Consider the following 24,850-nt stretch of genomic DNA (forward strand, 5'->3'; position numbering starts at 1 on the left):
AGGGTCTGGGAAGCAGGGTGGCCATCATTTGGAATTAATTAATGCCCCTATAGTAGTGTTTCCCAACCAGGGTGTCTCCAGCTGTTGCAAAACGACAGCTCTCAGCATGCCCGGACAGCCAACGGCTGTCCGGGCATGCTGGGAGCTGTAGTTTTTGCAACAGCTGGAGGCTCACCCTGGTTGGGAAACACTGCCCTATAGTGTACCACATATGGGGAGATATATCAGACCTCCTGCAAAAGGAACCTCGGAGCAGTTGCCCATAGCAACCAATCAGATTCCAGCTTTCATTTTTCAAAGGCCTTATTATAAATGAATGCAGCAATCTGGTTGCTATGGGCAACTGCTCCACTGTTTAAGGTTTGATAATCATTACCAATCAATACTCTAGGGCTGGATTTCCCAACCCAGTGTGCCTCCAGCTGTTGCAAAACTACAACTCCCAGCATGCTGGGAGTTTTAGTTTTGCAACAGCTGGAGGCACACTGGGTTGGCAAACAATGCCCCTAGGAAATACAGCCTAACGATGCCATTCTATACCAGTACCATTTGGGTCAGTGGCGCCCCCCTCAGTAAAAAAAAAAGCTTTACACCCAGAGCGTACACACCGATTGGTAGGCCCTAGTGGCCATATTGTTTTTTACCCAGCTAGAAACAGAAGGAATACTGTAGTGAAATATTACTTATTCCCTATGAGTTATAGATCGTTGGGGGGGGGGGGGTCTCCTATACTGGGCCGCAGGAAGCGCCATGCCGTCCCCAGCAGGAAGCCGTGGTAGACACCCCCCCCTCCATGTATCTCTATGGGATAGATGGAGGGGGGTTGTCGGCCGCTGCGTCATGTGGGGACAGAACGCTATCTTCCTGTGGCCTTCCGCGGCCCCTTACAGGAGATCTCGGGGGTCCCAGTGGTCGGACCCCCCGCAATCTATAACGTATCCCCTATCTTTTGGATAGGGAATAAGTTATTTTCTACTACAGTATTCCCTAAAATTGTATTCTCTGGGCACATATTGTGCTGAAAATCATCCCCATCATCCGCTGTGCCGCCATATTGAACATACCCAGGAGCAGAGTAGTTCCTCCCCCCCGTGTGTGCGCTAATCTCCCGATTAAACATTACAACACATCTGTGCAAGATGCGGATTTTGTTTTTCCCATTGAAGTCAACAGGGAAAATCTATGACAAATCCGCGCTCCTTCTGCGACAGAAATCGACATGCTGCGGAATTAGATCCAAGCACCGCCGGTCTTTTCTACGTAAACGTTTTCTGCCGTACAAGGGGAGAGACATAGAAATCTATTGTATAGGGGAACACTAAGGCTGCGTTCACACGGCCGTCTAGACCCGTCCCGTTCTTCTCCCGTCAAAAAAAAAAAAGGACAATAACGGATGCAAACGGATGTTATCCGTAATTGTTCAGTTAAACAAAAAACATTTTTTTTTTGTTCTGAGCATGCTCAGAAGTAAAAACGGATCAAAAAACGGATTGAAAAAACGGATGCAAACTGATAACATTAAAGCCTCATCAGTTTTCCATAGACTTCAATGTTAAATTTACGGTATATGTTTTTCTCTTCCGTTTTTTATGACGGAAGAAAAAAATACTGCCATCAGAAAAACGGAAATGAGCGCAGACGGATGTAAACGGATTGTAGACAAAATCCCATTGACATGAATGGGATTTTTTTTAAACCGTTTTTCATCCGTTTACAACCTGCAAAAAACGGAACCGAAACGGGGATAAAAAAACGGGACAGACAGCCGTGTGAACGCAGCCTTAGATTGTCCTTTATCCCTTCATACCTGATTCATAGAAAGTCACAACGAAGCCTGGAGGCTGCAGGCCGAATATATGAGAACATGGCAGGCGGACACCGCTTCTAGTAGGCCTCAGCTGCTGAAGAATCTCTTTTTCGATTGATATGAAACCACCCCAAGCTTTCCAATAAGCAGCAAGCAGCTGAGGTGCATAATAGGATGTTTAGCCGCAGCTGTGATGTTCTGAAGTAGTTATTGTGTATTATGATGTTCTGCAGCAGCTTATGTGTGTTATGATCTTCTGCAGAAGCTGTGGTGAGTATTATGTTCTTCAGCAGCCGAGGTGTGTATGATGATGTGCTGCAGCAGCTGCGGTGTGTATCAATGTTCTTCAGCAGCTGAGGTGTGCATTATGAGGTTCAGCAGCAGCGTTGATGTGTTTTACGAAGTTCTGCAGCAACTGAGGTGCGTGCTATGATGTTCTGCAGCAACTAAGGTGCCTATTATAATGCATATTATAATGTCCTACAGCCGTTGAGGTGTGCATGATGATGTTCTGCAGCAGATGAGGTGTGCATGATGTTCTGCAGCAGCTGAGGTGTGTATTATGATGTTCTGCAGCAGATGAGGTGTGTATTATAATGTTCTGCAGTAGCTGAGGTGTTATTATGATGTTCTGCAGCAGATGAGGTGTGCATGATGATGTTCTGCAGCAGATGAGGTGTGCATGATGATGTTCTGCAGCAGATGAGGTGTGCATGATGATGTTCTGCAGCAGCTGAGGTGTGTATTATGATGTTCTGCAGCAGATGAGGTGTGCATGATGATGTTCTGCAGCAGCTGAGGTGTGTATTATGATGTTCTGCAGCAGATGAGGTGTGCATGATGATGTTCTGCAGTAGCTGAGGTGTGTATTATGATGTTCTGCAGCAGATGAGGTGTGTATTATAATGTTCTGCAGTAGCTGAGGTGTGTATTATAATGTTCTGCAGTAGCTGAGGTGTTATTATGATGTTCTGCAGCAGATAAGGTGTGTATGATGATGTTCTGCAGCAGATGAGGTGTGCATGATTATGTTCTGCAGCAGCTGAGGTGTGTATTATGATGTTCTGCAGCAGATGAGGTGTGCATGATGATGTTCTGCAGCAGCTGAGGTGTGTATTATGATGTTCTGCAGCAGATGAGGTGTGCATGATGATGTTCTGCAGCAGCTGAGGTGTGTATTATGATGTTCTGCAGCAGATGAGGTGTGTATTATAATGTTCTGCAGTAGATGAGGTGTGTAATATGATGTTCTGCAGCAGATAAGGTGTGCATGATGATGTTCTGCAGCAGATGAGGTGTGTATTATGATGTTCTGCAGCAGATGTGGTGTGCATGATGATGTTCTGCAGCAGATGAGGTGTGTATTATGATGTTCTGCAGCAGATGAGGTGTGTATTATGATGTTCTGCAGCAGATGAGGTGTGTATTATGATGTTCTGCAGCAGATGAGGTGTGTATTATGATGTTCTGCAGCAGATGAGGTGTGTATTATGATGTTCTGCAGCAGATGAGGTGTGTATTATGTTCTGCAGAAGCTCCGGTGCATATTATGATATTTTGCAGCTCCTGAACACCCTTAGGCTGCATGTAAGCGAGTCAGTCTTTGGCACAGGAGAAGGGGCAAATGTAAGAAGCGGCGCCGATGATCTCTGTATCCGAAAGTAAAGTTCATACAAATATTTACCGACATAGCAGCGAGACAATTTCTAAAACAACAAGTATAAGAATAAGTACTATTTTAGAAGAGTCACCTGTATGGGCCTAATCCTTAGAACAGTGTTTCCCAAACAGGGTGCCTCCAGCTGTTGCTATTATAGAAGAGTCACCTGTATGGGCCTAACCCTTAGACCAGTGTTTCCCAAACAGGGTGCCTCCAGCTGTTGCTATTATAGAAGAGTCACCTGTATGGGCCTAATCCTTAGACCAGTGTTTCCCAAACAGGGTGCATCCAGCTGTTGCGAAACTACAACTCCCAGCATGCCCGGACAGCCTTCGGCTGTCCGGGCATGCTGGGAGTTGTAGTTTCGCAACAGCTGCAGGCACCCTGGTTGGGATACACTGCTTTACACCAACACCAATTTCATCTCCTAATCCACCATTGGCGCACTCTCTTTCTCATCATCTAAAACTACCGTTCTGTAAATGTTCATTTTACAGGGAGCCATAAAATTTGGCAGCCGCCCCGCTCTACTGGAACCATTCATAAAGACTCCGAGCTGTGGATTTACACCATAGAGCACATTCATAGAGTCCAGGATAGGAGCATTAACAAGGAGGCTTTAAGGGAGTCCCCCGACAGATTATCTGCCGGTGCGGACATACTCCCCCCTAGCCCCCGTCTAAGAGACCTACATAGCAGAAATTGGGTTTACAAACTCCCAGGGTTGTGTTCTTTCCGTCTCACACGGTCCCTGCGGTATGTGGAGGAGCCCTGGACCTCACTAACCGCACTGCCCCCTACTGACAGCAAGAGTGAAGAGAAAGCACAAGGCTTTTCTAATAACCACAGGGGCATATTATCAGTGACATAAACAGGCCGCGCTCCGCTCTCTCATGTCAGGTGCTTGAGCCATCAGGTTCCCTATGATTAATGCAGTTACCTGATGGATAAGACGACGCAAGGTGTAATATAGGGAGATGAGCGCTGGTAGCTGTCAGCGCAAAAGACGACAAACCCCCTTGGGGAAGGGGAGGCATGGTGGACTCTCCTGGATGTTGTAATTGATGAGGCCAAAAATAAATAAATAAATAAATAATAATTAAAAAATATATAAAAAAATAAATAATAATAAAAAAAATATATACATAAATAATAATAATATTATACACAAATATATACCGGTATATATATATATATATATATATGCAAATATATATACACATATAGTACCGTATATAAATATATATATATATGGAAAAAAATATATATACACATATATTGTATAAATATATATATATATATATATATATATATATATATACATACATACATACACACACACACACACACGAGATAGAGATATATATATATATATATAATGAACAGTAAATAAATTAAAAACTATATACAGCACAGTAAATAAAGAGCAAATAAAAATAAAATAGATAAAACACTAGCAAAACAAAAAGAAAACACAGCAGAACAGTGTTTCCCAATTAAGGTGCCTCCAGCTCTTACAAAACTACAGCTCCCAGCATGCCCGGACCAGTCTGGGAGTTGTAGTTTTGCAACAGCTGGAGGCACCCTAATTGGGAAACACTGTTAGGTGTGATGGTTAGATTGTAAGCTACTGGGGTTCCTCTAATATATATATATATATATATATATATATATATATATATATATATACACACATGATCTTGAAGCAGTGTTTTCCCCAACAAGGGTGCCTCCTGCTGTTGCAAAACTACAACTCCCAGCATCCCGGGCATGCTGGGAGTTGTAGTTTTGCAACAGCTGGAGGCACCCTAGTTGGGGGAAAACACTGCAGTAGAAAAATGTAAAGAAAAATAAAAAATAATATTTAAAAATCTGATTTTTAACTCCCTAATTATGATATTAAACTATTTAAGTCATGAATAATATATATATATAAAATTAAAATATTTTAAGTCAAGTTTCCAGCTCCCACTTTGATAATATCCTCCTTGCGGAGCGCAACACTGGCGCATTTTTTGCGTGCACGATACGGTCCAACCACAAGTGTGGAAATTCGATCAGAGCATCATAGGATCCTGCCTTATAGAATACCAAATATGTATAAACGCACGTGCGAAACTGGCCTAGGGCGGTATTATTATTCGTATAATTATTATCTCTAGAATTCCCTCTGAAGAAGAAAAAGAGAGAGAAAAAAAAAAAAAAAGAACAAAACAGGAAGTGAAATGTCCTTTTATAGTTTACAGGAGTCCAAAAAAAATAAAAAAAAACACACACAACAAAACTCACTACGCAGGAGAAGCGTGAAGCAAAAAGTAACCAAACTAAACCGCTGGGGGGGGGGGGGGAACTACAAGTCACAGCATGCTCTGGGGACTCATAGTATCGCAGCAGCCGGTGAAGAGCACCAGTGTCAGAGGTCATCCCCCCCCCCCCCCCCAGTCATAAATCTCTGCCGGTCCGACATGTTTCCTAGAGTCATCTGCAGCCTCGGGGTGACACAAACACACAGGCGGCATCAATGGACATAGGACTGTGTGTAATCCCCGCACAGTGGGTACCACTGCCAGCCATCCTGAATGGACAATGCGGACAATTGGGTGGAATCTCTCCTGCTGGCTTGGCACCCGGTGGGGGGGGGGGGGGGGGGTGAAACAAGTCGGGAAGATGACAAGGACACAGAACGCGGAGCTCCTCGCTCTCTTTGGACCACAAGGGTTAACCCTTTCCTCTCTGCAGCATCAATCACACACATTGATAGGGAGGGGAGGGTGGGGGGGTATGGAATTGACAGAAGAAAAAAAAAAAAAAAAAGGGAAGAGGATGGGAGGAAGGGGGGTACAGCATTCGGCAAATGATTCTGCCCCTTAAACACACATCTCTTTGTTTAAGAGCCTCTGCAGCCCGAGCCCGTAGGAAGCGGAGCCCCAGCCAACGTCCTATGTGTTACCTTCTATAGACCTCAGAGCAGACGCGGCGACCTCAGCCATTAACTCAGCGCCTGCCGCTGGGGTGACCTGTCACACACCTTGACCTGGCAGGTCGACAGGAGCCCCGACCTGCCGGGACGCAAAGAGGTGGCGTTAACCCATTGTCCGCCACCCAGTCCTTTCTGCAGGTTGCATGTAAGACATTGCCTATCCCCCCCGACGCCCCCCTCCCCTGCACCCCGTCATGCGGTGACAGATTCAGTGAGGACCTACCTGTCCCCGCAGTGCTGAGCAGTACGATCCCCAGGACAAAGCTGCCATGTAATAGTGTGTGTCCAACAGCCATGGTGTACAAGTGCCTTCCTATGCTGCTGTCTTCTCTCTGCCTCCCTCTGCACCTGCCCTGCCACTAATGTATGCTAATGAGATGCAAAGGGAGGGGAGGAGCCCCCGGGAGAGAAGCCTATAGCAGGGGGAGCCGCGTCCTCTCTATGCAGAAAGGGAGGTGACTGTTTACTAGTCCCATGCGGGTGACAGGAGGGAGGGCAGGGGCTTTAACCCCTTGTGGGGAGAGGAGTCCTTCATACAGTGATGCCACAGCATAAGTATACTCCATACAGTGATGTCACAGCATAAGTATACATCATATAGTGATGTCACAGCATAAGTATACATAATATAGTGATGTCACAGCATAAGTATACTCCATATAGTGATGTCACAGCATAAGTATACTCCATACAGTGATGTCACAGCATAAGTATACATCATATAGTGATGTCACAGCATAAGTATACTCCATACAGTGATGTCACAGCATAAGTATACGTCATATAGTGATGTCACAGCATAAGTATACTCCATACAGTGATGTCACAGCATAAGTATACATCATATAGTGATGTCACAGCATAAGTATACTCCATACAGTGATGTCACAGCATAAGTATACGTCATATAGTGATGTCACAGCATAAGTATACGTCATATAGTGATGTCACAGCATAAGTATACGTCATATAGTGATGTCACAGCATAAGTATACGTCATATAGTGATGTCACAGCATAAGTATACTCCATATAGTGATGTCACAGCATAAGTATACTCCATATAGTGATGTTACAGCATAAGTATACTCCATACAGTGATGTTACAGCATAAGTATACGTCATATAGTGATGTCACAGCATAAGTATATGTCATATAGTGATGTCACAGCATAAGTATATGTCATATAGTGATGTCACAGCATAAGTATACTCCATACAGTGATGTCACAGCATAAGTATATATCATATAGTGATGTCACAGCATAAGTATACTCCATATAGTGATGTTACAGCATAAGTATACGTCATATAGTGATGTCACAGCATAAGTATACGTCATATAGTGATGTCACAGCATAAGTATACGTCATATAGTGATGTCACAGCATAAGTATACGTCATATAGTGATGTCACAGCATAAGTATACGTCATATAGTGATGTCATAGCATAAGTATACATCATATAGTGATGTCACAGCATAAGTATACATCATATAGTGATGTTACAGCATAAATATATGTCATATAGTGATGTCACAGCATAAGTATACGTCATAAAGTGATGTCACAGCATAAGTATACATCATATAGTGATGTCACAGCATAAGTATACGTCATATAGTGATGTCACAGCATAAGTATACATCATATAGTGATGTCACAGCATAAGTATACATCATATAGTGATGTCACAGCATAAGTATACGTCATATAGTGATGTCACAGCATAAGTATACGTCATATAGTGATGTCACAGCATAAGTATACGTCATATAGTGATGTCACAGCATAAGTATACATCATATAGTGATGTTACAGCATAAATATATGTCATATAGTGATGTCACAGCATAAGTATACATCATATAGTGATGTCACAGCATAAGTATACGTCATATAGTGATGTCACAGCATAAGTATACTCCATATAGTGATGTTACAGCATAAGTATACGTCATATAGTGATGTCACAGCATAAGTATACGTCATATAGTGATGTCACAGCATAAGTATACGTCATATAGTGATGTCACAGCATAAGTATACGTCATATAGTGATATCACAGCATAAGTATACTCCATATAGTGATGTTACAGCATAAATATATGTCATATAGTGATGTCACAGCATAAGTATACATCATATAGTGATGTCACAGCATAAGTATACGTCATATAGTGATGTCACAGCATAAGTATACGTCATATAGTGATGTCACAGCATAAGTATATGTCATATAGTGATGTCACAGCATAAGTATATGTCATATAGTGATGTCACAGCATAAGTATATGTCATATAGTGATGTCACAGCATAAGTATACGTCATATAGTGATGTCACAGCATAAGTATACGTCATATAGAGATGTCATAACATCCAAATTCTTCATACAGTGATGTCACAGCGTAAGAATACTCCATACAGTGATATAAGCATATTAATAAATAATTATACCTATGCTGGGACTTTGCAACAGCTGGAGGCATGCGGTTGGGAAACCCTGACCTAAACCAGTAGGCTCCTTAATCTGGAAGTGTGTTAAAGGAATACTCCGCTGGAAAACATTATTTTGTTTTTTAATCAACTGGTGCTGGAAAGTTAAACAGATTTGTAAATGACTTCTATTAAAAAATCTTAATCCTTCCAGTATTTCTCAGCTGTTGTATACTACAGAGGAAGTTCTTTTCTTTTTGAACTTCCTTTCTGTCTGACCACAGTGCTCTCTGTTGACACCTCTGTCCATTTTGGGAACTGTCCAGAGTAGGAACAAATCCCAATGGCAAACCTATCCTGCTCTGGACAGTTCCCAAAATGAACAGAGGTGTCAGCAGAGAGCACTGTGGTCAGACAGAAAGGAAATTCAAAAAGAAAAGAACTTCCTCTGTAGTATACGGCAGCTGATAAGTATTGGAAGGATTAAGATTTTGTAATAGAAGTAATTTACAAATCTGTTTAACTTTATGGCACCAGTTGATTTAAAAGAAAATGTTTTCCAGTGGAGTAGCCCTTTAAGATAGGTTAACGGGAGGAACCCCATATACCCTATCAATGAGTTGCAAAACTACAACTAACAGCATGCCCAGACAGCCAAAGGCTGTCTGGGCATGCTGGGAGTTGTAGTTTTGCAACAGCTTGAGGCATTCTGGTTGTAAAACCCTGTCTTAAAGGGGTACTCCAGTGAAAACCTTTTTTCTTTTAAATCAACTGGTCCAAGAAACGTAAACAGATTTGTAAATTACTTCTATTAAAAAATCTTAATCCTTCCTGTACTTATTAGCTGCTGAATACTAGAGAGGAAATACTTTTATTTTCGGACACTGTGCTCTCTGCTGACATCACGACCACAGTGCTCTCTGCTGACATTATTATAATAATAACTCTTTATTTATATAGCGCTCACACCTATTTGTAGATGTTGTCCTTGTAGATGTTGTCCTTTGCTAAAATGGACAGAGATGTCAGCAGAGAGCACTGTGGTCATGATGTCATCAGAATCTCCTCTGTAGTATTCAGCAGCTAATAAGTACAGGAAGGATTAAGATTTTTTAATAGAAGTAATTTACAAATCTGTTTAACTTCATGGCACCAGTTGATTTAAAAGAAAAAAGGTTTTCACCGGAGTACCCCTTTTATGTGAGATGATTAGATTGTAAGCTTGTGGGGTTCCGGCAGGGATTTCCAAAAAAGGGTTCCTCCAGCTGTTGCAAAACTACAACTCCCAGCATGCCCGGACAGCCTTTGGCTGTCCGGGCATGCTGGAAGTTGTAGTTTTGCAACAGCTGGAGGCATCCGCTTTGGGAAACACTTTAAGATGTGATGATTAGAATGTAAGCTCCTGTGGTTCCGTACAGCTGCGCGGTGTTATAACGGTATACGGGTCAGGTCTCCTTAGCAATCATTGCTTGCACTGTGTACAGGGAGACAATTAGTTGCTCTCCTTCCACCCCCGGCCGCCGCTCAGGACTTCACTCCGACCGTAAATTGCTGTCAAATTGTTTGGATTTGAAAATCAATAATTTAGCTGAGCTTGTAATACAAGAAAGTAAATCTTAAAACCTTTAAGACAGAGTCATCTCCTGCAACCTCTCAGCATTTAAAAGAAAAAACACACACTTTGCTGCATTCAAAGGCAGGAGGGGAGGTGGAGCGATACACAGAGTGCGACAGGCAGGAGGGGCTCATCTGCATCGCTCCACCCCTCCTGCCTGTCGAATTTGAAGTCTATTTAAAAGGGGAAGGCGCCTCCGGCTTCAACTGCAGAGATGGGCGCAGCCTGTCGCCGCTTTAAGGTCTCATCCCATCCAGTGATATCACTTTACTTCCAGCAGGCTGAGATTTTTGCAAAGTGACAGGAAGATAGACAGGTTGTATATCACGGGAGTGTCACACAAAATATGTGCAAATCAGGGCTGCACCCTTTCCTTGCCGGAAGCGCCGCCGCGTTAGCTGCTTAGGCAGCGTTCACACAAGCGTGAATATTTTATTTTAACGCGTGATTGCCGAAGAGTTTGTACTGCATAACATTCGCAGGTGGAAACACTTTTCAATACCTTTGCTTGCTGTCGGTGAACACCATCTCTCCCGCCATGGGTGATTTTTGCCACTGGAATATTTTACGGCTCAAAAAAACATGCAATATTGGTCAGGGTCGGTACACACTACGTTTTGGCCCCGTTAATCGTATCTGTCGGCATCTTGCCGAAAACGGGATGCCGACATATACTGTTAACGGGAGCAGCGCACCCCATTCACTTCTGCTGCCGAACGGAGTCACCCCTAGTGACATATGCGCTTTTAGGCGCACGCACGGCAGGGGCTTTTGCGCTTTTGAAATTGCACACAAGTCCCCATAAGGGGTGACGAGGTGAATCCTTTCGGAAATAGAAACTGAATGGGGTCCGCTGCGCCCGTTAACAGTATACGTCAGCATCCCGTTTCCGGCGGGATGCTGACGGACACGATTAACGGGGGCCAAAACATAGTGTGTTCTGACCCTCAATTAACTGATGTGCGCCTGCTTAATTGCGAGCGCTGTGTTATTTAAATTTGCACATTGAATTTGCGGCTGGAAGTTATCATCTTATTTTGCGCCATTTTCATGTTGTCTCCACTAGCTTGGTGGTGGTTTGCAGATGCGCCGGTTGGTGTGCCGAATTATTCATTTGCGCAAAAACAATTAAAAAAAAAAAACAATTGCGCAATGTACTCCAGTGACCAGTGGATGTAGGCGCTGTTTTTTATTGTGCTTTCCGGGAGCTTTCTGTCATTTGCGCAAATTTATGAAGTGACGAGTGCCAGGGATTACCTCAATAAGAACCATGATACATAGGAGGGCATTAACTGCAATGCAATAGATTCCCTAGAGCAGTGTTTTCCTACTAGAATGCCTCCAGCTGTTGCAAAACTACAACTCCCAGCATGCCCGAACAGCCTACGGCTGTCCGGGCATGCTGACAGTTGTAGTTTTGCAACAGCTGGAGGTGCCCTGTTTGGGAAACTCTGCCTTTGTGGCTTGTTGCAAGCCTGTGCTTTCCCAGCTGTTGGGACACTACAACTCCCATCATGCCCTGACTGTCTTCAGCAGTCAGGGCATGAAGGGAGTTGTAATGCGTTTTTGTTTTATTGAGCATCTTGCGCCCCATTAATAAAGCCTTCCAGTACTTATCAGCTGCTGCATGCTCCAGAGGAAGTTGTGTAGTTCTTTCCAGTTGGACGACAGTGCTCTCTGCCGCCACCTCTGTCCGTGTCAGGAACTGTCCAAGTAGACACGGTGAGTGCTTATTTGTCCCATTAGGACAGAAGCCCTATGATAAAAACCATAGGAAACCAGTCGAACCAGGAATGGGGCCCGGGTACTGCCCCCCTGTAGCAATGCCGCCATGTGTATGTAACCTCATCATTTCTCCCTCTATAATATATTCTGTATTGTCGGGGCATTTTAGCTCTTAATGTGAACATTTTTTTTTTAATACATTTTGCAATAAAACTGCTGCCAGCCACCCAGATACGGAACGACAAATTATAAATAACATTGCATGAGGAACGCCGGCAAAACATTTATTAATGGGGCGCAAGATGCTCGATAAAAACGCATTTAATAAACAAGCAGCAGGAATGTTTCATTGAACTTGTCAACCAGAAATGTGTAAGATTATCAAAAATATCCGAACAAAGTAAACTAAAGTAATTTACATGTAAAGTACAGAAAACATGCGGCACGCAGGAGTCTAACATTACACAACATCTTACAGTTTATAGTAAATAAAATCTACAGTACATACGAAGATACATCACTGTGTACATATATATATTACTTATCCCGTACTGATCCTGAGTTATATCCTCTATTATACTCCAGAGCTGTACTCACTATTCTGCTGGTGAGGTCACTGTGTACATATATATATTACTTATCCTGTACTGATCCTGAGTTATATCCTGTATTATACTCCAGAGCTGTACTCACTATTCTGCTGGTGGGATCACTGTGTATATACATTACATTACTTATCCTGTACTGATCCTGAGTTATATCCTGTATTATACTCCAGAGCTGTACTCACTATTCTGCTGGTGAGGTCACTGTGTACATACATTACATTACTTATCCTGTACTGATCCTGAGTTATATCCTGTATTATACTCCAGAGCTGTACTCACTATTCTGCTGGTGAGGTCACTGTGTACATACATATATTACTTATCCCGTACTGATCCTGAGTTATTTCCTGTATTATACTCCAGAGCTGTACTTACTATTCTGCTGGTGAGGTCACTGTGTACATACATTATATTACTTATCCTGTACTGATCCTGAGTTATATCCTGTATTATACTCCAGAGCTGCACTCACTATTCTGCTGGTGAGGTCACTGTATACATACATTTCATTACTTATCCTGTGCTGATCCTGAGTTATATCTTGTATTATATTCCAGAGCTGTACTCACTATTCTGCTGGTGAGGTCACTGTGTACATATATTACATTACTTATCCTGTACTGATCCTGAGTTATATCCTGTATTATACTCCAGAGCTGTACTCACTATTCTGCTGGGGAGGTCACTGTATACATACATTACATTACTTATCCTGTACTGATCCTGAGTTATATCCTGTATTATACCCCAGAGCTGTACTCACTATTCTGCTGGTAAGGTCTCTGTGTACATACATTACATTACTTATCCTGTACTGATCCTGAGTTATATCCTGTAATATTCTCCAGAGCTGTACTCACTATTCTGCTGGTGAGGTCACTGTGTACATACATTACATTACTTATCCTGTACTGATCCTGAGTTATATCCTGTATTATTCTCCAGAGCTGTACTCACTATTCTGCTGGTGAGGTCACTGTGTATATACATTACATTACTTATCCTGTACTGATCCTGAGTTATATCCTGTATTATACTCCAGAGCTGTACTCACTATTCTGCTGGTGGGGTCACTGTGTACATACATTACATTACTTATCCTGTACTGATCCTGAGTTATATCCTGTATTATACTCCAGAGCTGTACTCACTATTCTGCTGGTGAGGTCACTGTGTACATATATTACATTACTTATCCTGTACTGATCCTGAGTTATATCCTGTATTATACTCCAGAGCTGTACTCACTATTCTGCTGGTGCAGTAACATACATTACATTACATACATTACTGTCAGACATGCCGTTAACAATTTAGCAGAGCTCCCATAATACAGGGAGATTATAGTTTCCAGAATGCAAATCATTAGAGCAGATAATAAAGTGAGATTTAAAGGGGTACAGTCAGAAATGGTGCTCTCTGCTTCCACCTCTGTCCAGGAACCATCCAGAGCATACAGCAGCTGATAAGTACTGAAAGGATTAAGATTTTTGAATAGAAGTAATTTACATATCTGTATAACTTTCTGCAGCAGTTGATTTGATTTTTTCCCCCCTTCAGAGTACCCCTTTAAACCCTGAAGGTTGCATAGTCGCATAAGGAGAATGTAGCTCTGGAGTATCCAAGCTGAAGATACAAAGTAAGTAATGTATTGTATAAGTGACTAAGCTTTATGTAGATTGTATCTATACATGTTTGCATCTTTAGAATTGTATTAGTTTTTGGACGCAGAATCTGGCAATAAGTCTAAATGTGATATTTTAAATCCTCAGTATATTTATTATTGTCCTGGATTCCGCATACAAAAGCTGCAAAAGCTGCAGATTAACTTCATGAATTCTTAAAAGGGGTACTCCGCTGCTCAGCGTTTGGAACAAACTGTTCCGAACACTGGGGCAGGCGCTGGGAGCTTGTGACTTCATAGCCCCACCCCCTCATGACGTCCCACCCGCCCCCTCAATGCAAGTCTATGGGAGGGGGCGTGACAGCCGTCACGCCCCCTCCCATAGACTTGCATTGAGGGGGCGGGGGTGGGGCTATGACGTCACGAGCTCCCAGCGCCGGCTCAAGCGTTCGGAACAGTTTGTTGCAAACGCTGAGCAGCGGAGTACCCCTTTAATCCAGAAAACCAGTGTAAAAACTAACAAAACATTTTAAGCAGAATGAGGCTTACACAAAAAATTTCTATTTTCGTTTGTCAAAAAACGGTCATGCAAAACATGATAAATTTCCCCAAATGTGCCTAATTGACCCATAGGAGGTAGAATCTATGCATGTTTCAGCTTCGGATTTCTGCCATAAATTTTCTGAAAGCGCCTTTGACAACCCTGTTGGGTGTGAATGTGAATTTAAGGGAGTTTCCATAATTAGAGCCGAGCTGCAATACCAGACACAACCAGGTGCGGAGCTGTTTTTGGAAGAAAACAGCTATGTTTTTCTAGTCTTGGACAATCCCATTAAAGAAGTCCACGATATATAGTGTCACCTAGGCTATTATTAGAGCCTGATGTAAATGTTCTTGTGTATACCTATTTAAGTTGATGTGGCATGCATGGGTTGTTTGTCTGCCATCTGAATAACTACGACTCCTCTGATGTGGTTTCCCAATGAAACCTACATTTCCCATGATGCCCCTAGCTTTGCAAGACACAGAGGAGTCAAAGTTTCATCACTGCACTAAGTAGAACAAGTGATAGATCAGTGACATAGATCTTCCGTCCTCTAACACACATCATAGAGATACACCTTCAACCTTTCTCCTTTTCTCCGTTACATACAAGAGAACAGTTTCAGACTAGATAACCCTGGACACACTAGAGAATCTGCTCAAAGCAGGTAATGACAAGGAGTGTGATCACTGCAGTGTTATAACTCTGCAGCTAATCACTGTATGGACTCATCTACCACATGACTGCTCTCCTGCTCCCTAATACAGGACAGACATTTGGTCTCCAGCATTTTGTGCATGGGGAGACATATACAGTATATGACATTTTCTAGTGGTGGTGGTGGTTACATGACCCAGCTGCAGTTATGAAGTCTATGGATGCAGCTGAGCTGGGAAGAAACTGGGCGTGGGCAAACATTCTTATGTTTGTGCATTGGCCGTGGCATGTGAACGTGAATAAGTAGGGGTGCAGTAGCTGTTACATGGAACCGTACCCTCTGAGATATTAAAAAATACTAAATAACCCAATCTCTCTTTGGTAGCATTTATACATTTTCCCAAATTTAAAGCCTTCTCGTGATTAACCCTTTCATTTACCCTTGTTTGCTGGAATATAGCTGACTGCATTTATTACTGTTACTAAGATCAATTCTCACATTACTGTCCTACTAGACTTCACTTTACATCAGCCTGTTTTATGGTTAAATGAGTACTCCGCTCATAGACATCTTATCCCCTATCCAGCGGTGGGACCCCCGCGATCTCCCTGCTGCACCCGGCATTCGTTTAGAGCATCGGGTGCAGCGCCGGATGTCACGGCCACGCTCCGCTCATGACGTCACGGCCACACATCCTCAATGCAAGTCTATGGGAGGGGGCGTGACGCCCTTCATTTCCCCTCCCACAGACTTGCATTGAGGGGGCATGGCCGTGACGTCACTAGCGGGGCTGGGCGGTGATGTCACGAGTCTCCGCCCCGCATCGCCAGTCATCCAGCACAGAGCACAGTTCACTCCGTGCACCGGATTTCTGGGGTGCCACAGCCGAGATCACGGGGGTCTCCAGCAGCGGGACCCCGCGATCAGACTTATTATCCCCTATGCTTTTGGATAAAAGTACTGAAAGGATTAAGATTTTTAAATAGAAGTCATATACAAATCTGTTTTACTTTCTGGAGCCAGTTGATATATAAAAAAAAGTTTTGCCTGGATAACTTCTTTAATGAGGCTGGAGCAGATTATCAAAATGTTCAGTTTTTCTCTAGACTTTAGTAATCAGGTTTCTACAGTCAAGCAAATTACTACTTCACATACAATTCCTCTCCAGTTAGTCTCAAACAGTGCAATTCCTGGCAGTGGGGTGCACAAGTCCTTCACTACAATTCCCAGCTGCGGGGTGCAGTTCCATAAAAATAACGAACACTTAAGGTATGCCAGACCAGGCATTAATAACTCTGGGATGTTTTCACAGTTTATTCCGACTCCGAGATTGTTTTTTTGTGACATATTCTACTTTAAATGAGCACAGTCAGATACAAAAACTTTTGATATATTGTAGGAATGTCCCGAGACCATTTTTTTAAGACCGAGTACTACCTTGTTTGCTGGAATATAGCTGACTGCATTTATTACTGTTACTAAGATCAATTCTCACATTACTGTCCTACTAGACTTCACTTTACATCAGCCGGTTTTATGGTTAAATGAGTACTCCGCACATAGACATCTTATCCCCTATCCAGCGGTGGGACCCCCGCGATCTCCCTGCTGCACCCGGCATTCGTTTAGAGCATCTGGTGCAGTGCCGGATGTCACGGCCACACACCCTCAATGCAAGTCTATGGGAGGGGGCGTGACGCCCTTCATTTCCCCTCCCACAGACTTGCATTGAGGGGGCATGGCCGTGACGTCACTAGCGGGGCTGGGCAGTGACGTCACGAGTCTCCGCCCCGCATCGCCAGTCATCCGGCACAGAGCACAGTTCACTCCGTGCACCGGATTTCAGGGGTGCCACAGCCGAGATCACGGGGGTCCCCAGCAGCGGGACCCCCGCAATCAGACTTATTATCCCCTATGCTTTTGGATAAAAGTACTGAAAGGATTAAGATTTTTAAAGGAGTACTCCGGCGCGCACTTTTTTCCTTTTATCCCGTCCGGGATGCAAAATAAAAGAAAACACACTTTCTCTTACCTGCATACGCTCCCCCGAAGCTCCGGTACAGGTGTTCGGTCCCCGGGCTGTATTCTTCTTACTTCCTGTTAGCCCGGCACGTCACACGGAGCTTCAGCCTAACAGGAAGTAAGAAGAATACAGCCCGGGGACCGAACACCTGTACCGGAGTGTACCGGAGCTCCGGGGGCTCGTTGGCAGCTAAGAGAAAGTGCGTTTTCTTTTATTTTGCAGCCCGAACGGGATAAAAGGAAAAAAGTGCCCGCCGGAGTACTCCTTTAAATAGAAGTCATATACAAATTTGTTTTACTTTCTGGAGCCAGTTGATATATAAAAAAAAGTTTTGCCTGGATAACTTCTTTAATGAGGCTGGAGCAGATTATCAAAATGTTCAGTTTTTCTCTAGACTTTAGTAATCAGGTTTCTACAGTCAAGCAAATTACTACTTCACATACAATTCCTCTCCAGTTAGTCTCAAACAGTGCAATTCCTGGCAGTGGGGTGCACAAGTCCTTCACTACAATTCCCAGCTGCGGGGTGCAGTTCCATAAAAATAACGAACACTTAAGGTATGCCAGACCAGGCATTAATAACTCTGGGATGTTTTCACAGTTTATTCTGACTCAGAGATTGTTTTTTTGTGACATATTCTACTTTAAATGAGCACAGTCAGATACAAAAACTTTTGATATATTGTAGGAATGTCCCGAGACCATTTTTTTAAGACCGAGTACTACCTTGTTTGCTGGAATATAGCTGACTGCATTTATTACTGTTACTAAGATCAATTCTCACACTACTGTCCTACTAGACTTCACTTTACATCAGCCTGTTTTATGGTTAAATGAGTACTCAGCTCATAGACATCTTATCCCCTATCCAGTGGTGGGACCCCCGCGATCTCCCTGATGCACCCGGCATTCGTTTAGAGCATCGGGTGCAGCGCCGGATGTCACGGCCACGCTCCAATCATGACGTCACGGCCACACACCCTCAATGCAAGTCTATGGGAGGGGGCGTGGCGGACGTCATTCCCCCTCCCACAGAATTGCATTGAGGGGGCATGGCCATAACGTCACTAGCGGGGCTGGTCGGTGACGTCACGAGTCTCCGCCCCACATCGCCAGTCATCCGGCACAGAGCACAGTTCGCTCCGTGCACCGGATTTCTGGGGTGCCACAGCCGAGATCACGGGGGTCTCCAGCAGCGGGACCCCCGCGATCAGACTTATTATCCCCTATGCTTTTGGATAAAAGTACTGAAAGGATTAAGATTTTTAAATAGAAGTCATATACAAATCTGTTTTACTTTCTGGAGCCAGTTGATATATAAAAAAAAGTTTTGCCTGGATAACTTCTTTAATGAGGCTGGAGCAGATTATCAAAATGTTCAGTTTTTCTCTAGACTTTAGTAATCAGGTTTCTACAGTCAAGCAAATTACTACTTCACATACAATTCCTCTCCAGTTAGTCTCAAACAGTGCAATTCCTGGCAGTGGGGTGCACAAGTCCTTCACTACAATTCCCAGCTGCGGGGTGCAGTTCCATAAAAATAACGAACACTTTAGGTATGCCAGACCAGGCATTAATAACTCTGGGATGCTTTCACAGTTTATTCTGACTCCGAGATTGTTTTTTTGTGACATATTCTACTTTAAATGAGCACAGTCAGATACAAAAACTTTTGATATATTGTAGGAATGTCCCGAGACCATTTCTTTAAGACCGAGTACGAATACCGATACTTTAATTCTAGTACTCGGCGATACCAATTATGAGTACTTTTACTTTAAAGGGAATCTGACAACCGTCATTCCCATAGACTTGCATTGAGGGGGTGTGGCAGTGACATCACAAGCCTCTGCATCGCCAGTCATCCAGCACGGAGAGAAGTTCGCTCCGTGATTCGGATGTCTGGGGTGCCGCAGGCGAGATCACAGTGGTCCCCATTGGTGGGACCCCCGCGATCAGATATCTTATCCCCTATTCTTTGGATAGGGGATAAGATGTCTAGGGGCAGAGTACCCCTTTAAACACCTCACCCCCTATAAATAAACATTTTTGTCTCTCTCCTCTTCTTCGCTGTTAATCCAAGACTTTTTCTTTTAGTCTTTTTCTGATGGTCTTGGCGTCCAATGTCACTTTCCACCCCATTCATAGCTGAGATAAGTTATAAGCCCTAAGCCTGAGTCTGCACTACAGAGTCCGATGACCATATTTCTTGTGTCTATCAGAGGCAGCATTATTATTATGGAGATCTTATAAGGATCCATTCCACCAAACACAACAATGTCTACATCCCACCAAGCTTGAATAGTAACATTGATGGGAGCACATGGTGTTGTTTGGACCCACATGAGGTCATTATGACCACACTTCACCTGATTGGAAGAGAACATGTTATCATTTGCAGGGGCACACACAGAGGTAAAAGGGCTCTATAGTGAGGAATAAAATATGGGCCCACATCTGGTCAACATCACCATACCTTAACCCCTTCATGACCCAGCCCATTTTCACCTTCATGACCCGGCATTTTTTGAAAATCTGACCACTGTCACTTTAAACATTAATAACCCTGAAATGCTTTTACTTATCATTCTGATTCCGAGATTGTTTTTTCGTGACATATTCTACTTTATGTTATTGGTAAAATTTCACTGATATTTGTATTCTTTCTTGGCAAAAAATCTAAAAATTTCATGAAAATTTTGAAAATGTAGCATTTTTCTAACTTTGAAAGTCTCTGCTTGAAAGGAAAATGGATATTCCAAATAAATGACATATTGATTCACATATACAATATGTCTACTTTGTGTTTGCATAAAAAAATTGACAAGTTTTTACTTTTGGAGGGCACCAGAGGGCTTCAAAGTTCCGCAGCAATTTTCCAATTTTTCTCAAGATTTTCAAAATCGTAATTTTTCAGGGCCCAGTTCAGGTTGGAAGTGGATTTTAAGGGTCTTCATATTAGAAATAACCCATAAATTACCCCATTATAAAAACTGCACCCCCCAAAGTATTCAAAATGACATTCAGTAAGTGTTTTAACCCTTTAGGTGTTTCACAGGAATAGCAGCAAAGTGAAGGAGAAAATTCTAAATCTTCATTTTTTACACTCGCATTTTCTTGTAGACCCAATTTTTGAATTTTTACAAGGGGTAAAAGGAGAGAAATCAGCCTAAAATTTGTAACCCAATTTCTCTCGAGTAAGAAAATACCTCATATGTCTATGTAAAGTGTTCGGCGGGCACAGTAGAGGGCTCAGAAGGGAAGGAGCGACAATGGGATTTTGGAGAGTGAGTTTTTCTGAAAGGGTTTTTGGGGGGCATGTCCCATTTAGGAAGCCCCTATGGTGCCAGAACAGTGGACCCCCCCCCCCCCACATGTGATTCCATTTTGGAAACTACACCCCTCATGGAATTTAATAAGGGGTGCAGTGAGCATTTACACCCCACTGGCGTTTGACAGATATTTGCAACAGTGGACTGTGCAAATCAAAAATTTTATTTTTCATTTTCACAGACCACTGTTCCAAAAATCTGTCATACACCAGTGGGGTGTAAATGCTCACTGCACCCCTTATTAAATTCCGTGAGGGGTGTAGTTTCCAAAATGGGGTCACATATGGATATTTATTGTTTTGCGTTTGTCAGAACTGCTGTAACAATCAGCCACCCCTGTGCAAATCGCCTCAAGTGTACATGGCGCACTCTCCCTTCTGGGCCTTGTTGTGCGCCCCCAGAGCATTTTGCGCCCACATATGGGGTATCTCCATAGTCGGGAGAAATTGCGTTACAAATTTTGGGGGTCTTTTTTCCCTTTTACCTGTTGTGAAAATGAAAAGTATAGGGCAACACCAGTATGTCAGTGTAAAAAATTTATTTTTTTACACTAACATGCTGGTATAGACCCCAACTTCACCTTTTCATAAGGGGTTAAAGAAGAAAAAGCCCCCCAAAATTTGTAAGGCAATTTCTCCCGAGTACGGCGATACCCCATATGTGTCCCAAAACTGTTGCCCTGAAATACGACAGGGCTCCAAAGTGAGAGAGCGCCATGCGCATTTGAGGCCTGAATTAGGGATTTGCATAGGGGCATTCTATGCCAATGATTCCCAAACAGGGTGCCTCCAGCTGTTGCAAAACTCCCAGCATGCCTTGACAGTCAATGGCTGTCCGGCAATACTGGGAGTTATTATTTTGCAACAGCTGGAGGCTCCGTTTTGGAAACAGTAGCGTACCAGACGTTTTTCATTTTTTGGGGGGAGGGGGGCTGTGTAGGGGTATGTGTATATGTAGTGTTTTTTACTTTTTATTTTAGGTTAGTGTCAGTGTAGTGTAGTGTTTTTAGGGTACAGTCACATGGGCAGAGGTTCACAGCAAGTTTGCCGCTGGAAGTTTGAGCTGCAGCGCAAAATTTGCGCCATCTCAAACTTGCAGCACTCACTGTAAACCTCCGCCCATGTGAGTGTACCCTGTACATTCACATTGGGGGGGGCAAACATCCAGCTGTTGCAAACTCCGAGCATGCCCTTGAGCTGTCCGTGCATGCTGGGAGTTGTAGGTTTGCAACAGCTGGAGGAACGCTGGTTTGGAAACACTAAGTTAAGTAATAAACTTTCAAGTGTTTTGCAACCAAACTTAGTGTTTCCAAACCAGTGTGCCTCCAGCTGTTGCAAAACTACAACTCCCAGCATGCATGGTCTGTCAGTGCATGCTGGGAGTTATAGTTTTGCAACAATTGCAACAGCTGGAGGCACTGAGGTAGGAAACGGACAATGATTCCCAACTAGTGTGCCTACAGTTGTTGCAAAACTACAACTCCCAGCATGCCCAGACTGCCCAGGCATGCTGGAAGTTGTAGTTCGGCAATATCTGAAGGATCAGATGTTGCCGAACTACAACTTCCAGCATGCTTGGGCAGTCTGGGCATGCTGGGAGTTGTAGTTTTGCAACATCTGGAGGTCCACAGTTTGGAGACCACTGTATAATGGTCTCCAATCTGTGCTCTTCCAGATGTTAGAGAACTACAACTCCCAGCATGCCTGGACAGACTGAGCATGCTGAGATTTGTAGTTTTGCAACATCTGGAAGAGCACAGATTGGAGACCATTATACAGTGGTCTCCAAACTGTGGGCCTCCAGATGTTGCAAAACTACAACTCCCAGCATGCCCAGAAAGCCAAAGGCTGTCTGGGCATGCTGGGAGTTGCAGTTTTGAAACTCTCAGAGGCAGCAGTGAGATCGCTTTACGGCGATCTCACTGCTGCCAATGAAGATGCCGCACTGCTGCTGCAAACTCACCTCCGGGACGCAGCGCCGCCGGGACCGCATAGAGGAAGTCGCTCGCGCCGGGACCGCTCGGGACACCGCTCGGACGGGTAAGTGACGCCGGGGGACGGGTCAGGGACACTTAGCAGAGCGGTGTATGTCCCGATCCCCGTGATCGGGACTCACACACCCCGCTGCTAAGGATTTTCATAGCGAAACGCTGCTATCAGCTAGTCAGATTTGACCAGCTGATAGCAGCGATCGCTGGGGGGGGTGGGGGATGAAACCCCCCGTGGTCGCACGGTAAGATGGCTGGCTATCAGTGATAGCCACCATCTTTCCGGGCGCTGCGGGGTGCCGCGAGTAGCGGCAGTAATGTTCATGACGTACCTGTATGTCATGAGTCGGGAACACCTTGCCACCCATGACGTACAGGTATGTCATAGGTCGGGAAGGGGTTAGACCACCTGGTTCCATGTGGGTCAAACCACTGCACAGGTTCTCACTGTTTAGAATACGGGCTGTAGCCCACCTGATATGGACCACCTTTCTCCATGGGCCCAATCTCAGCTTAGGATGCCTCTATGGTCATCTGACTCAGGAGAGCAGCCTCAGGTCTATTAAATGATCATATCTCAGCATAAAAGTCGTATATCAGCATAAAAAAAGCAGATGATACATTATGTGCCATACCATCACTTAGAAATCTCCATTCAATAGAGAAAAGTGGATGGAAATACAAGATACTGTATATCACCAGCTTCTCTACTGGCGCCTGCTATACTCGCTGTATATGAATACCTGCAGCAAACTGGGAGTGGCATGTGATGGCAGAGGCCCAGTGGGATCTCTAGATGGTGGAGGTTGTAGTCCTCAGGTGTCTTGTCTGATCACAGTAGATAGGGTCTTCCCACCAAACCTCCCACATTCTTAAAGGGGTACTCCGCTGCTCACCGTTTGGAACAAACTGTTCCGAACGCTGGAGCCGACGCCGGGAGCTCGTGATGTCACAGCCCCACCCCCTCATGATGTCACGCAACCTCAATGCAGGTCTATGGGAGGGGGCGTAATGGCTGTGACATCACGAGCTCCCGGCGCCAGCTACAGCGTTCGGAACAGTTTGTTCCAAACGCTGAGCAGCGGAGTACCCCTTTAAGACTGGCACAGTACTGAGGGGGGTTTGTACTTTATGATGATAATTGTGGTAGTAGTAGTCCGCCAGGGTACTCCTTGTGTGAATGACTCTTGACTGGAATAAGCCATGGTGTCCTTGATGGTGAGGTTCAAATCAATAGAAGACATCATTTCATGGCTACTTGTTAGCAAAAGTAGATGAACACATTCTTTTTTTTTTTTTAAAGAGTCTTTGAGTATGAATCAGACTTAAAGTGGTACTCCACCGCTCATTATTTGGAACAAAATGTTCTGAACGCTTAAAGCCGGCGGCGGGAGCTTGTGATGTCATAGCCCCACCCCTCATGACGTCACACCCTGCCCCCTCAATGCAAGTTTATGGGAGGGGGCAAATTACTGCTTGACATACAATTCCTCTCCAGTTAGTCTCAAACAGTGCAACTCCTGGCTGTGGGGTGCACAAGTCCTTCACTACAATTCCCAGCTGCGGGGTGAAGTTCCTTAAAAATAAAGAGCACTTTAGGTATGCCAGACCTGGGGCCTAATCCAGGTCTGTGAGATTCTCGGACTATCCTCTCGTTTCACTGCTTTGCACTTAAAGGGGTTCTCCGGTGCTTAGACATCTTATCCCCTATCCAAAGGATAGGGGATAAGATGCCTGATCGCGGGAGTCCCGCTGCTTGGGACGCTCGTGATCTTGCACGCGGCACCCCATTTGTAATCAGTCCCTGGAGCGTGTTCGCTCCGGGTCTGATTACCGGCGACCACAGGGC

The 24,850-nt window shown here is 44.0% G+C and overlaps 1 protein-coding gene across 3 annotated transcripts in view; it reads right to left on the bottom strand.

Moving 5' to 3' along the window:
• CADM4 (cell adhesion molecule 4) overlaps positions 1–24,850 on the bottom strand; it is a 384,618-nt gene that overhangs the window by 339,756 nt on the left and 20,012 nt on the right. Inside the window, exon 1 of one of the 3 annotated variants that reach the window (XM_056544051.1) lies at positions 6,671–6,823. The exons of 1 other annotated variant lie outside the window; for it this stretch is intronic. In XM_056544051.1, coding sequence (XP_056400026.1) covers positions 6,671–6,743 — 73 coding nt within the window. In that variant the 5' untranslated portion in view covers positions 6,744–6,823. Of the gene's footprint in view, positions 1–6,417; positions 6,473–6,670; positions 6,824–24,850 lie in introns of those variants that run through there. One more of the 3 variants, XM_056544052.1, reaches the window with a different exon arrangement.

The sequence above is a fragment of the Hyla sarda genome, chromosome 10, assembly GCF_029499605.1.
Source record: "Hyla sarda isolate aHylSar1 chromosome 10, aHylSar1.hap1, whole genome shotgun sequence".
Lineage (NCBI taxonomy): Eukaryota > Metazoa > Chordata > Amphibia > Anura > Hylidae > Hyla > Hyla sarda.